Source organism: Saccopteryx bilineata, chromosome 2 (assembly GCF_036850765.1).
Source record: "Saccopteryx bilineata isolate mSacBil1 chromosome 2, mSacBil1_pri_phased_curated, whole genome shotgun sequence".
Taxonomy (NCBI): domain Eukaryota; kingdom Metazoa; phylum Chordata; class Mammalia; order Chiroptera; family Emballonuridae; genus Saccopteryx; species Saccopteryx bilineata.
Genome location: NC_089491.1, coordinates 8,410,507 through 8,423,998, shown reverse-complemented (window position 1 = coordinate 8,423,998; position 13,492 = coordinate 8,410,507). Strand labels below are relative to the sequence as shown.

Here is a 13,492-nt window from a genome sequence, read left to right as displayed (position 1 = left end):
ATAAACAGGGACAAACAGACAGGAACAGAGAGATGAGAAGCATCAATCATTAGTTTTTCGTTGCATGTTGCAACACCTCAGATGTTCATTGATTGCTTTCTCATATGTGCCTTGACCGCGGGCCTTCAGCAGACCGAGGAACCCCTTGCTCGAGCCAGCGACCTTGCGCTCAAGCCAATGAGCTTTTGCTCCAACCAGATGAGCCTGCACTCAAGTTGGAGACCTCGGGGTCTCGAACCTGGGTCTTCCGCATCCCAGTCTGACGCTCTATCCACTGTGCCACCGCCTGGTCAGGCTAAAAAATTTTTTAAAAAAAGAAAAAAGAAAGAAAACAACAGAATGCTTTAAACACTGATGTAGATTTTTTTCCCCCTTTAAACTACGTGAAAGGATGGGAGGGGTTTTAGGTGTATAAGAAGTTACGAACAGAAAGATCGAGGAGGCTTTTAGACTAAAAGAATGAAACCCCACATGAAAAGGGAGTATGGAGACAAGCATGAATGACGTACTCTTGGTACCATGTTTGAAGTTTCATTGACTCCAGCAGGCGGAGCGGGCACTCTGGGCCAGGTGGTTCTAGTGGCCTCCTCGCCTCTGGAGCCCCTTGGCAGTGCAGGTTCCTCTGGGTCTGCTCGTCTTCTGGTTACATCTCAGCATGGGCTCAGGGTGTCTGTTCCTCTAGAGCAGTGGTAGTCAACCTGGTCCCTACCACCCACTAGGGGGCGCTCCAGCTTTCATGGTGGGCGGTAGCGGAGCAACCAAAGTATAAATAAAAAGGTAGATTTAACTATAGTAAGTTGTTGTATAAAGATTTATTCTGCCAAACTTAGTGAAAATCCGACATAAAGTACTTGGTAAGTAATTATTATTATATGCTTTAACTTGCCGTAACTCTGCTTTATATAAATTTTATAAAGTAAAGTTACTTCCCTACTTTATAAATCACCATGACTGTGGAACTGGTGGGCGGTTAGAAAATGTTACTACTAACAGAGATACAGAAGTGGGCGGTAGGTATAAAAAGGTTGACTCCCCCTGCTCTGGATCTACCGGGCCATCAGAAGGGCATCTCTGTATATTTAGACCACACATGGGTCAAGGTCTTGGAAATCCCAGAGGTTCCCAGACCACCTCATCTTTCCAGATTGTGTCACTTCCTCCCATTTCTTTGGGTCAGGGATGTGGCTTGGGTGTTCCATGTCCCTCTTCTCCCCAGAAGGTCGATAGTACCTGGTGACAAGTCCAGGAGAACCAGAGGGTTTCCCCCAGTGTCCCAGGTCACATCTGTAACTCATTCCAGCACACTCCTTCCCTTGTTTTGTTCCAGCTTCTTGTCTTGGTCACAGACCCTATACAATAAAAGCCCTTTTCCACAAGGCACTGCAGAATGATTCTGTTCCCTCCAAAATTTGAAGCTGATTTTTGTCACTGAAGTCAGTTCTTTTCTATTAATAAAATGAAATAAAAATTGTTCCTATAAATCAGAGTTTGGTATAGAGAAATTTTTATCTCAGTGAATGTTAAAGATGAAAATATTTTATACTAGGTATTGTAACTTCTAGTTACATGTTATTTGAGAGAGATAAACTTTAGGGGGGAAAGTATACAGTATACATAAGATGATATGTTAATGATTTTTTTTCTTTGTAATTAATCTCTATCTTGATTAGGCTCAATCTTTGCTTAAAAAAAAGAAAGAAAAGAAAATTTGGCTGTGACCTTAGCACAGTGGTATCAGGGTGGTTAAATCACCGACTAGCATGAAAATTCTGGTGGACCGGCACCAATCAGCAGACCAGTAGCTAAAAAACCCTGCTAATGACTTACCTTTAATACAAACAATAAATTTTAGTATAAAGAGTGAACTCTGTGTTTGCTGATGTTTTCAAGATCATCACTCAAGGAACACTAGAAAAGCCCACAAAGCAGTAGCCTTCTTCTCTGTGTGACTCTTCATAACCTAAGTGGTAACTTCCAGACAAGTATGTTAAAGTACAAACCTACTTCTCATGACTGTGGTGAGGATTAAACAGGATTGTTCCTGAAGAGCCCGTAACACCTTACCAGACAGTAAGATATTATTTTTCCTCATTAATTCCAGATTCATCAGAGTATTAATTCAGAACCCAGTTTGTAACCTCTGTAGAACTTTTTCTACATGCTTAAAAGGACTTTTCTTCAAAGAAATGTATCTTAAAATTGACAAGAGTGCATGTCACCCTGTTCTCCACGTGCCGGACGGGGAAAGTCACAGAAGTGAAGACCATTGACTCTGAGCTCCTTTGGGGGCGCAATGACATTCTTCTGGCCCCGCCCCCCTCCCTGGCCCCCTCGTTCAGGAGGCCCTTTGTAACCACAGTGAACGATCTTCTCTGGGCCCAGGACAGGGATGGTCCAGCGAAAGGCACAGCCAGGGACAGCGTGAGGCACTGCAGGCAGAGCCAGGCAGGGACACCAGCACAGGGAGCGGGGACACACTTCTCAGTACCAGTCTTCAGGAAACACTCGCTCGTTTTGTTAACCAGTGTCATCTCGATACATTCCATGAAAAGGAAAAAAAAACAGAATTTGCTTACTTTCCTAAACTAAGTTGGAACTGGAGGCCCTCTGCTGTATGTCTGAGGTGACGCCAAAGTGGCCACACCGGTGAGGGAGGGTGTGAGAGCACAAGAATGACCGCAGCAGAGGGGACAGACCCGGCCAGCCTGGCAGATGGCAGGCCTTTGCACTCGACTCTGTGAGCGAATGGGGTTTGAGTCAAGGGGCGCCGTGACCTGACTCAGGTGGAGAAAGGCACTCTGGCCCCTGCGTGAGAACTAACAGCAGAGGGTAAAGGTGGCGAGAGCAGGTACCAGGTGGCTGCATTCGCCTGGCGAAAGGCGACAGTGGCTTGGACCCGAACGACAGCAGCGGCGGTGCTGGGACATGGTCAGACACCCTGAAAGCGGTGCTTTAAATGTGAGAACCAAGGTAACTTGCTGATGACTCAAACGTGGGCTAGAGAGGAAGAGAAGAGGAAGACCCTGCGGTCTGGGCCCGAGCAGCCGGAAGAGTGGAGACTAGTTCACCTGCAGTGAGAGAATGCGTTCACTGGGAAGAGGGCCTTAAATAGGAGCAGGTTTGGGGAGAGATCTGGGGTTTGGTTTGGACTCGCCAGTGCCTCCCTGGGGGAGACCCTGAGCAATCAGCTGGATGGTCAAGTCCAAAGCTCAGGGGACAGTGCTGGCCAGAGCTATCCAGGAGGTGTCTTTAGCATGTAAGTGACCTTTGGAGTCACAAGACTAAAGCGATTGTGTAGAGAGACTGGGGAGAGAGCTAGGAGGAAGCAGCGAAGACGAAGACTGCGGAGTGGCCAGACAGAAACCTGGAGCGGGCGGGTCCTGAGAGGCCCTGTTTAAGGAGGGCGTGACCGGCTGTGTCCTTCACTCCGACCAGATGAGCCGGGTCTGAGAGCAGCTGGGGGAGGGGGGGGTTGTTACAAAGTGGAGGTTGCTAGGGAACCTTGGCATGAGCAGGGGTCTTTGAGGCAGGAGTGGGCACAAAAGCCTGACTGCACAGGGCACCCAAGAAAGGGGAAGAGGAAATAGAGACAAGTCTTTCAAAGAATTTTGCTTCAAGGGAAAAGGAGAAAGGAAGGGGGTGATAGCTGGTAGAGGAAAGCGAGGTCAAAAGGATTTTGTTTTTCTAAATGGTGGACGAAACAGCACAGCACGTTGTCAAGCTGTCGGGAAAGAGAGCAAGCTGGCGGTGCAGGCAAGGGGGCACAATGTCCAGAGCCGGCTCCCTCGGGAGCTGAGTGGCCAGTGTGGGGGGGCAATGGGAGCCTCCGAGCACCCAGGGTCACAGGAGACCGTGCGGGCACAGCCGGGGAGGGCCCGCGGCAGGACGTCCCGGCCACCTTCCTGAGCCTTGGCTTTCTCAGGGACCAAGGTCTTCAGCTGAGCACGAGGACCTTTTTCCAAAACAGAACTAGACTGACTCGTTAGTTTTTCTTCCCCAATAACTCACTCTGTTAAATGGAGCTATAGGCAGTGTAACTGCTTTACAAGGCACAGTGATGACATCAAAGGAGCGCCTCAGTCCCGATGGGGCCGGACATTCCAGAAGGATTTGACGGGCAAGCAGGAGCTTCAGATGGGCCGTGGGCTGCTGCTGGGATGGCCCTCTGCTGTCACCACCACTCCAGCCCCATGTCACAGGCCTCCATAAGCAGCTCTTCTTCCACAGCTGCACCCCCCACACAGTGGGGACATGGCTTCAGTCCTAACAGTAGGATGGGGGGGGTGACTGCTTAATGGCCACGGGGCTTCTTTTTAGGGTGATGAAAATGTTACACAATTAGCTGTGATGTGGACAACCCTGTAAACATACCAAAATTCATTGAATTGCACACTTAAAATGGATGAGTTTTGTGGTATATAAATTGTATCTCAATAAAGCTGTTTTTAAAAAGAATTTAAACTTGTATGGCTAAAACATGATGGGCTTCGGAAATAAAAGGGGCCTCTGTTTCTACGTGAACTTCCCCCTACGAGAGGGTCAGACCCACCTGGACTTGCACTTAGAGCTTGGAGCCGCCAGAAACAGGGTGGTTGAATTAATCTGGCTGTAATCTAATGCGGGCTCAGGTTCACCAAGGTGATCTACGCTATGGCTCCAAGTTTTCATAATAAAACATTGGGAGGCGGAGGGGGAGTATATAGCTGTCCTGCTTGGTGACCAGTTTTGCAGGAGGATTTCCTCCATCCAAGGGCCACCATCCAGCTTTCCTTCTTCTCTGCAGTCAGGCAGACCTGAGTTCTCCCCCATGCAGTACTGGTGAGACTTTGGACCAGGCACTTCACCTCTCCTTGCCTCAATTTTCTGATCTGTACAATGAGCATAACAATAGCATCTCCTTCATGAGGTTGTACGGATTAAACAGGATAGTGTTTTTAAAACTCAGTGCCTGGCACATGGTAAATTCTCCCCAAGTGGCAGCTGTGATTATTGTAGTAGTTACTAACCTGAGAGTCTGGCCTCGTGACAATAGTCATACAAGCTATTTTTTATTTATCTAATGACCATGATCTAAGTATTGTCTCTAACAAAAATGAGTTACTATTGTTTCGTTGCAGACAGTTGCATCTATAAAAAAGTTTGTCCATTTAATGGGGGCTCTTTTCTGGTTCAACCCTCTGCGTCAGATTTCCAGTTCTGTTGGAACCAGGCTCCTTATGCGGTCGGTAAGAAAATCCCTTCCCATAACACCCTTGCCCTGAATAGAGTCATCCGGAACTGTTCAATCCTGTGTGAGTGGGCTCGCTGGCCTACTGCTAAATTACCGGACATTATGTGAGCATGGGGACTCAGCATTCTTTTTCTTCTTTAATTGCTTCTATTGTTCCCCTTTGGGGCTATTGTCTTCCACTGTTCCTCCCAGTTCCCAGTGCCTGAGCATGTGAGCCTTTGAGATCAATTAAATCTCAGCTTTCAGCACTGGGCTACTGTTCACTGTCCTCGCGCATCGCATCGGGGCCTCGCTCACCTTTTTCTAAAATTCAAGAGCAAATCTCCAGTCCAAAAGCCCTGACTAACTTGGGGGAGAAGCACAAGGCGTTCAGCGTCATTCTTGTATTATTGGAGCTTGAAAGCCTAGAATCACAGAAACTCAGGGACTTTGCCTGTCACTGAAGTGTCAGGACAGGCGTGGGGGCGCCTCGGCTTGGTGGTTCAACAGCCACAGCCAGGCATCCGCCTGGCGAGAGTCAGATCCGAGCCGAGCATGTTCACGTTAGGACTGTTTTCCTCAGAATGGAAGTGTGTTGAGAAGTAAACCTGGTGAGTTCTGACAGGAGAGTGGAGGAGCCCGCCCGCGACCCGGAGGCGGGTCTGGCTTCATGACTCCTGAGATGCGGGGAAAGGGAAGGGCTGCAGTGGCTCTCCGGTTTGGTTCCACGACCCTGGAGCCATGACCCTGGGGTGCCCTGAGAGAGAAGAGGAGAAGCCCAGGAAGAGTCACCAGGGTGAAGCCAAGGAAGTGGGTGCGGTCACCGTGGAGAGGACACGGAGGGCAGCGGGAGGAGAGAGTGGCACGAAGCAGCCTCACCGAGCGGCCAGGGCACTGGTGGTGTCTGGAAGTCACCATGTGTCCTAAAAACTACGCCACAAAGAGGGGCCAATCTCAGCAAACCCACTGAACCAGAGGGGCAGCAAGGGATAAGACGCAGCCCCCGCCCACCCACACAACAGGAGGACCGAGGAGTGACTGATGACAGGGAATGGAGACTGGGTACAGGCCAGGGAGGGGTGTCAGCGTGAGTGTGCACAGTATGGGGGACGTCCCACAGGACTTGGGCCCTGAGCCTTGGGAAGATGGGGTCCCAGGATGCAGCAGGGAAGGTGGCGAGGCGACCTGGAGACAGTGCACGCCATTAGAAGCAGGAGTGTGGCAACGAAGGGGAGGCTCCTCTGAGAATTGGGGCACCTGCCCATGAGGAAGACGGAGCAGCCGGAAGGGTGGGGGAGGTGGGAGCTAGCAGAGTAGGGAGGATAAATGTGAGGCAGCCACAGCCTCCCGGCCACAGCAGGGGGCTGCGCGCCGACATGCCTGTTCCCTTGCAGTCTGCGCCTTCCCGTACCTCCTGGCCTTCACCACTGACGCCATGGAGATCCGCCTGGTCGTGAATGGGAACCTGGTCCACACGGCGGTTGTGCCTCAGCTGCAGCTCGTGGCCTCCAGGGTGAGCAGAGTGGGGGTTCATTTCCATCAGCGGGGCTTTGGGAGCCCAAGCACCAGCAGGTGCCGGGCGAGCAGAGACGCTCCTGTCATCCAGTTGGGGTGAGGATGGCAGCACCACTGTGTCAGGACGCCAGACAGGAGGTGAAAAGGCTGCAAACAGACCCGTCGGTTGTGTTTTCACGTGGGGCCCCTCCTTAGTTGTGTTAGACTCATCTGGGGCTGGTGACAGTTGGGGAGCACCCAGCTGAAGAGAAACCCCCAGCAAAGACTGGGTAAGTGGTCACCCTCTGCTCTCATTTTGCCTTTGAACCTCGTGACCCAGGGCTAACTGAGCAATCTAGGGTCTAGTAACAGGGTTTGAGCGAACCAAGGTAGCAGGGGAGATGACTTCCCAGGGCGTCATCTCACTGGTCCATAGTCGGGGTTGTTCTAGTGCCCTCGCCCCAGGCAACCCACAGTCTCCCCAGCCCTGCCAGACTGGGCTGGTCCCCAGCTGCGCCTTCTGTGGCACTTTCTCCACACTGACATGCGTTACATCTGGTGGTGGGGACTGCATATTTGTCTGCCTGCCCCTCTATGTGACGGTTCTGTGACAGCAGGGACTGAGCCACCTAATCACTAACATGGTAAATGTTGAACCAACCCTCCGGGAAGTTAGTGTGTGAGTGTGTTTGTGTGTGTAGATACATATATCTGTACATTAGTTAACTATATATTTTACTGATATAAAATTAAAATAGCTTACACAGTTTATGGATAAAATATACAAAGCTTTTTATCTTAAAGTCCATTTAACCATGAGCTCTCACAAAATGCTTTTGTTAATTTTTGCTGAATTCTTTATCTGTAGCCAACCTATGATTGCAGTTCGCTCCATGATTTACTGTTGGCCTTACAGCTCAAGCCATCAAACCAAAACTCCTGTTGGCTTCAGCATTGGACTGGACACACCCGTAATTTTAATCTGGATTAGGATTTTCTTCTTCACTTTAAGTCTAGGCAATCAACAAATCAGAGTTCCGATTTGTAGCTTTGCCGATTTCTGGGGTATAAACGGTCCCACTGTGGTTAATTTCAAGCTCCCATGTGACCCTGGAACTCAGTTGGGAATGGATGATCAACGCACAGGACCCATTATTAACAGTTTCTACCACTCAGTTTCTGTGCTGTAAAAACCTCAAGTAAATGTAGCAAAATTATTTGAAATAGCTGAACTTGGATATTTAGTACCTCTGTTCTTAATATAATCCACCTAAATTTAATAATGGCTGCATGTAGGACATGTAAAGTGTCTGAAGATTGGTGGTTCTACCTTGGTCCAAGCTGGCTGCAGCACAGCCCCGCGTGATTATGGAGCCAGCATGTCACGGGTGGGCAGGAGCAACCACCTCCCCCGCCTGTGAGTGGTCCTGACTGAGCCCTCAGGTCCCTCCCAGTTCCCACACTCCTGGTACCTGAGAGTCCTGGTGGGGACGCGAGAGTTGTGCCTGTGTTTGCTGATGTGTTGATAATTAGAGAGGTGTGGGGAAGAGAGTGCCCAGGACGGTGTGAGGGCCGCTCCGCCGGCTAGCCAGGGCATGGGGCCTGCGCTGCCCTCCCGCAGGACGAGCGGATGGATCCAGGGAGAACGAGGGCCGGGGGCGCGGGGTCCGCGGCGGTGCGCAGCGTCATGCCTCTCTTCCTTTCCAGTCGGATATATACTTCACAGCGGCCGCGGCAGAGAAGGAGGTCCTGTCCGGAGGCAGCTCCAGGGCGGCCAGTGCCCACAATTCTCCTCAGACACCCTCGGGCCGCGACATGCCAGCGTTTCCTTCTTCCCTGGGGGAAGGTGAAGTCCAGTTTTTACTGTCTCAGTAATAGGTATTTTTAACCCATTCACTGTCAAGTATCAACATGTCATTGCCGCCTAAGGCTCTGTTTAAAGCCGTAGAAAAACTTGTATTCTGAACGCATTGGTTGCATTAAGAAATTTGATAACAGCAACAACAACAAAAATTGTTCCAATGGGGAGAAGGGAGCTGAGGGCTGGAGAGCGTGGGGCCTGCGAGCAGTTACCCGTTCGGGGAGGTGAACAACAGAGGGTCTGATGCTAAAAGGGAATGACTGGTCCTGCGCCGTACTTGGCTCGCCCAGCTCCTCACTCTGCCCGCTGCGCCCCAAGCCCGCCCAGCCCGGAGGCCTCTGCTGCGGCCCAGACGCCCGAACCCAGTTCTTCCCAGCACATCGGCCCTCTGTGGGCCTTGGTACCGTAAAGCCCGGGGCTCCCCCACGTGGCGCCTGTGCGGCGGGGTCCCTCTCGGCTCTCTGCTCCTGTGCAGGTGACCAGTGAGGGCACCTTGTCCATGAACACAGTGCCCACGGAACCACGGCCTTGCTCCTAATGGGACGTGGGAGATCAGCGTGCGACATCAAATCTCCATGCTAGCTGTTGAGGAGCCGGCAATTATCCTCTTGTAAATAATGCAACCTCTTCTTCATGTTCTGATGTTCTTTTCTACATCACATTTCAGGTGAAATTCAGTCAAAAAATCTGTACAAGATTCCACTCAGAAACCTGGTGGGCAGAAGCATCGAGCGGCCTCTGAAGTCGCCCTTGGTCTCCAAGGCCATCACCCCGCCCACCTCCGTGGGCGTGGGCATCGCAGCTGTTCCGGTCACGCACTCCTTGTCCCTGTCCCGGATGGAGATTAAAGAAATAGCAAGCAGGACCCGCAGGGAACTGTTGGGTAATGGCTCAAGTTTTTTTGTTTTCACAGTGTGTAAACATACCAGCTGGTTTTTACCTTCGGATGGTCATCATCTTGAAGAGCAGTGAGTAAGGGGTTCATAAGTTGTACCAAGGAATATACTGCGCAGCCCTCCCCCCGCAGTGGTGCCTGGGGCTGAGTTTATTGGTGTGGAAAGCTGCCCGAACCACGGTTAAACAGGGAAATCAGCCTGTAAATAGCATGTCTAGTCTGATACTACTAAAATATAACGTGTATATGGATGATTTTCTAGAGAAGTGTCCGAAAGGGTTTGTATTCTCCAGTGCTGAAATAACACTTCATATTTGTATATCCAAGTGTAAATTTACTGTGTTTGTCCGGATCCCCTGTGTGGCTCAGATATCACTGCCGAAGGCCCTCAGCCTGTAGGGACATCCAGGTGTAAGACACTGTCCCGCCCTTCTACCTCCATCTGCAGACAGGAGAACGAGCCAGAGGATCACACAGCACCGTGGTCGCTGTGAAAAGGCCAGACTGTTAGAAAGCTTTCTGCTCAGAATTATGAAAACAAAATGAGGAAAATGGACATGATATGTAAAACCAGAAGGAACCCGAATCAGGACCTCTGTGGCATAAAACTGTAAGGGCAGCCCTGGCCGGTTGGCTCAGCGGTAGAGCGTCGGCCTAGCGTGCGGAGGACCCAGGTTCAATTCCCGGCCAGGGCACACAGGAGAAGCGCCCATTTGCTTCTCCACCCCTCTGCCGCGCCTTCCTCTCTGTCTCTCTCTTCCCCTCCCGCAGCCAAGGCTCCATTGGAGCAAAGATGGCCCGGGCGCTGGGGATGGCTCCTTGGCCTCTGCCCCAGGCGCTAGAGTGGCTCTGGTCGCAACATGACGACGCCCAGGATGGGCAGAGCATCGCCCCATGGTGGGCGTGCCGGGTGGATCCCGGTCGGGCGCATGCGGGAGTCTGTCCGACTGTCTCTCCCTGTTTCCAGCTTCAGAAAAATGCAAATAAATAAATAAATAAATAAATAAAACTGTAAGGGCAGCGGCGTTAGCACCTGCCTGCCCTGCAGTCACGTTTCCTGAACCACAGAAGGGGGTTCGGGCCGCCTGACGACGCAGGCTTTGACACTGGCAAAGTCGGTTGGTTTGGAAGTTGGTACCTTCTACAGTGCTGCTATCTGGAACCCACTGTTCCCCATGAAAACTTGCTCTCCAACCACTGTTTAACAAGCCACTGTGCTTTTCCCAAACTGACCTGAACTGAGGAGCTGGAGAATTACAGTTTCCAGTGATAGGGTTGTAGGCAATTTCCTCTCCTTCATTTGACTCTGCTGAGTCTCTGTTTTTAAAAATTTTTGGCAATATATATATTCTTTATAATCATGGGGGCAAAATAACCTTCCACCACCAAGAAAACCAACTTTGAAAAACTTATACTTCATCTTCTCCTGTCCTGACTCTATTCCAATAATGCACCAGTTCCCAACCAAGAAGACGAGGGCATTGTCTGTCTCTAGCAGCCCTCTGTTGGGGGCTCTCTGACCTACGATTCTCCCCTGCAATCCAGGCCTCTCCGACGACGGTGGGCCCAGGTCAGAAGGAGCACCAAAGCCCAAGTCCAAAGGCCGGAAGCGGTTAGAAGAGACCCAGGAAGGTCCCAAGCCAGAGACAGTGAGATCCACTAGCAGCGACAGGTAAAGAAAGCAGCAGCCCCCGCTCAGGGTGGTGGCCCTTTAGGTCCCAGCACTGCCACCAGGCCCTCTCTGCTGGCAGGTGATGAGCATCAGCCGCCCCTCCTCTCGGAGGCTCCCCCGAGAGCATAGCCTGTCAGGGAGGGGCCCCACAAATGCGCCACCTCACTAGCAACTCAACAACTACTCGTTGAAGTACAGTATGACACTTTTATATTTTTTCTCACCATATTTATTGACAGTTGGTTTTTTTTGTTTTTCTTTTAAATAAAAAAGCTAAGAGTGATGGGAAAAGGCATTCCTGCAATACTTGTGGGAGGGGAGACAGCTGCAGCCTCTCTGGATGGCAGTGCAGTATCTCATGAAGACGTGTTGAACCCTTGTTGTCCCCGAGATCTGTGTCCCTCAAGCAACATCATGCATGCTCTATTCATTCCTCCCCGGAGCCCAGGCCCTGAGCTGGGTGGTAGGGACATGGAGATGACCTTTAGGGACCTCACCTTCTACGAAGTACAGCATCCCAGGTGACACAAAGGAGTGCAGGGTGCCACCACACACCTGAGGCAGGAGGGGTCTCAGACATCAGGAGCGGCTGAGCCATGTCTTATAAAAAATCACTAGCCAGGCCAGGGGCCAGCATTCACTCATGCCTCAGTCCAGCCATCTTCTATGAGCCCTATTATGTGACAAGGCCCCTGCCCTTGTGGCCTTTACATCCTAGTGTGGAGGAACAGACACTAAACCTGTACACAAATAAGCACATTAAATTATTTCCGGTAGTCACAACTGACAAGTGCTATAAGGCAATTTTTTTAAAAGATAAATTATGGCAGGTAGGTTGGACAGGTCTACTCTGTGGGGGTGGCAAGGAAGGCTTCTTTGAGGCAGTGGCACTGAGCTGAGTGAGAGACACGGAGACACAGCGATGGGGGGAGGCTGCAGGGGTCAGCAGGCTCCCATAGGTAGGAACTTCTGCCCTCACCCCAGGCCACAGGAGCCATGGGAGGGTTGAGGCAGAGTGTTATCCCAACGGGCACTTGAGAAAGATAAATAGTGCCTCATAGACACCTCCAGCGTGCCACGACGGGCCTTTCACACACCCCTCCCCCCACAGGCCTGGCCTGTGCTGGCGCAGTGGATAGAGCGTCAACCTGGAATGCTGAGGTCGCTGGTTCAAAACCCTGGGCCTGCCTGGTCAAGGCACATATGGGAGTTGATGTTGCCTACTCCTCCCCCCTTCTCTCTCTCTCTCTCTCTCTCTCTCTCTCTCTCCCCTCTCTCCCCTCTCTCTATAAAAATGAATAAATAAAATCTAAAAAATGGTTTAAAATAAATAAAACACACCAATCCATGAGGTAGGGCTGTTGAACGGCAGGCACTAAGCCCTGTTGGGGTGGGGGTGGCTCCCGCATGGCCCCATCTTCACTGCGAGTGGGGGGGCAGACTTAGGAGCACAAAGGAGCACAAATGAGCAGGAAGGGCAGGAAACTCAGTCCAGATCAGTGCGGTTCCCAGCGACTTCTCTCTCCTAGGATCACATCAGGCTCCTTGGAAAGTCCAACCGCTGAAGCCAATCCTGACAGGCAGTGCCACGCGACAGGCTCTGACCCGGACCCGGGGGCAGCCAGAGAAGGCAGCCCCGTGTGGGGCAGCAGCCCCTTCCAGCTCACTGCTTCCTCGGACGAAGACGTTATTGACTTGAAGTAAACAGAGTCTGAATCAAGTTTGCCACGTTTAATTTTCTTATGGAGTTTATACTCTTTAACCAGTTCTGACATCCTTTCTCAACAAAATGTGGCTTTTAGCCTGTCCGTGATCTATTGGACCAAACCCCTTCTGCACTCTTGGCCAGTTTGGGTCACTCTCTAGTGTCCAGTGCCATCATTCTCGACCTCTGTTTCTTTCTGTTCAGGAACCATCAGTCCTCTTGTAATACAGGTGGTAGATTTCATTAAGGTTTTAGATTGAAACTTTGAATAAATCAAAAATGTTCATTCTTACTTATGGTAGCCTTCTCTTATATTTTATATACTTAGATGGGAAAATTATTTTTTCCGTTGGTTTTATGTCACATAATGTGTTTCTTTTATGAAGAAAAGCCACTGCTTTTAAAATGTATTATAAATAAGTTTTCTTCTTTCACCTTTGGCCCTTAACTGTTTCAGGTCACTGTTTGGAACTAGCTCTGTCCCTGCCCGTAGACTCTTAAGAAAAGTGAACAGTTAGGACTTAGAAGCTTCTGTTTCTTCCTCCTGTGTCTCCCAAAAAGTAATGTGAAGGAAGGAGCTGGTCAAGAGTCTTAAAATTATTTTGTTTGGTGTTATTGTTACTCCAGCCAGGACAGAACAAAGGGGGAAATCTAGT

The 13,492-nt window shown here is 50.5% G+C and overlaps 1 protein-coding gene across 4 annotated transcripts in view; it reads left to right on the top strand.

Annotated features, from left to right (window-relative positions):
* GARNL3 (GTPase activating Rap/RanGAP domain like 3) overlaps positions 1 to 13,128 on the top strand; it is a 129,717-nt gene extending 116,589 nt beyond the window's left edge. For all 4 annotated transcript variants that reach the window (XM_066256153.1, XM_066256151.1, XM_066256152.1 and 1 more), the window contains 6 exons: positions 5,118 to 5,225; positions 6,604 to 6,722; positions 8,411 to 8,549; positions 9,232 to 9,447; positions 11,005 to 11,131; positions 12,661 to 13,128. In XM_066256153.1, the coding sequence (XP_066112250.1) occupies positions 5,118 to 5,225; positions 6,604 to 6,722; positions 8,411 to 8,549; positions 9,232 to 9,447; positions 11,005 to 11,131; positions 12,661 to 12,835 (884 nt within the window). In that variant the 3' untranslated portion in view covers positions 12,836 to 13,128. The remainder of the gene's footprint in view (positions 1 to 5,117; positions 5,226 to 6,603; positions 6,723 to 8,410; positions 8,550 to 9,231; positions 9,448 to 11,004; positions 11,132 to 12,660) is intronic.
* Positions 13,129 to 13,492: the final 364 nt, after the last annotated feature.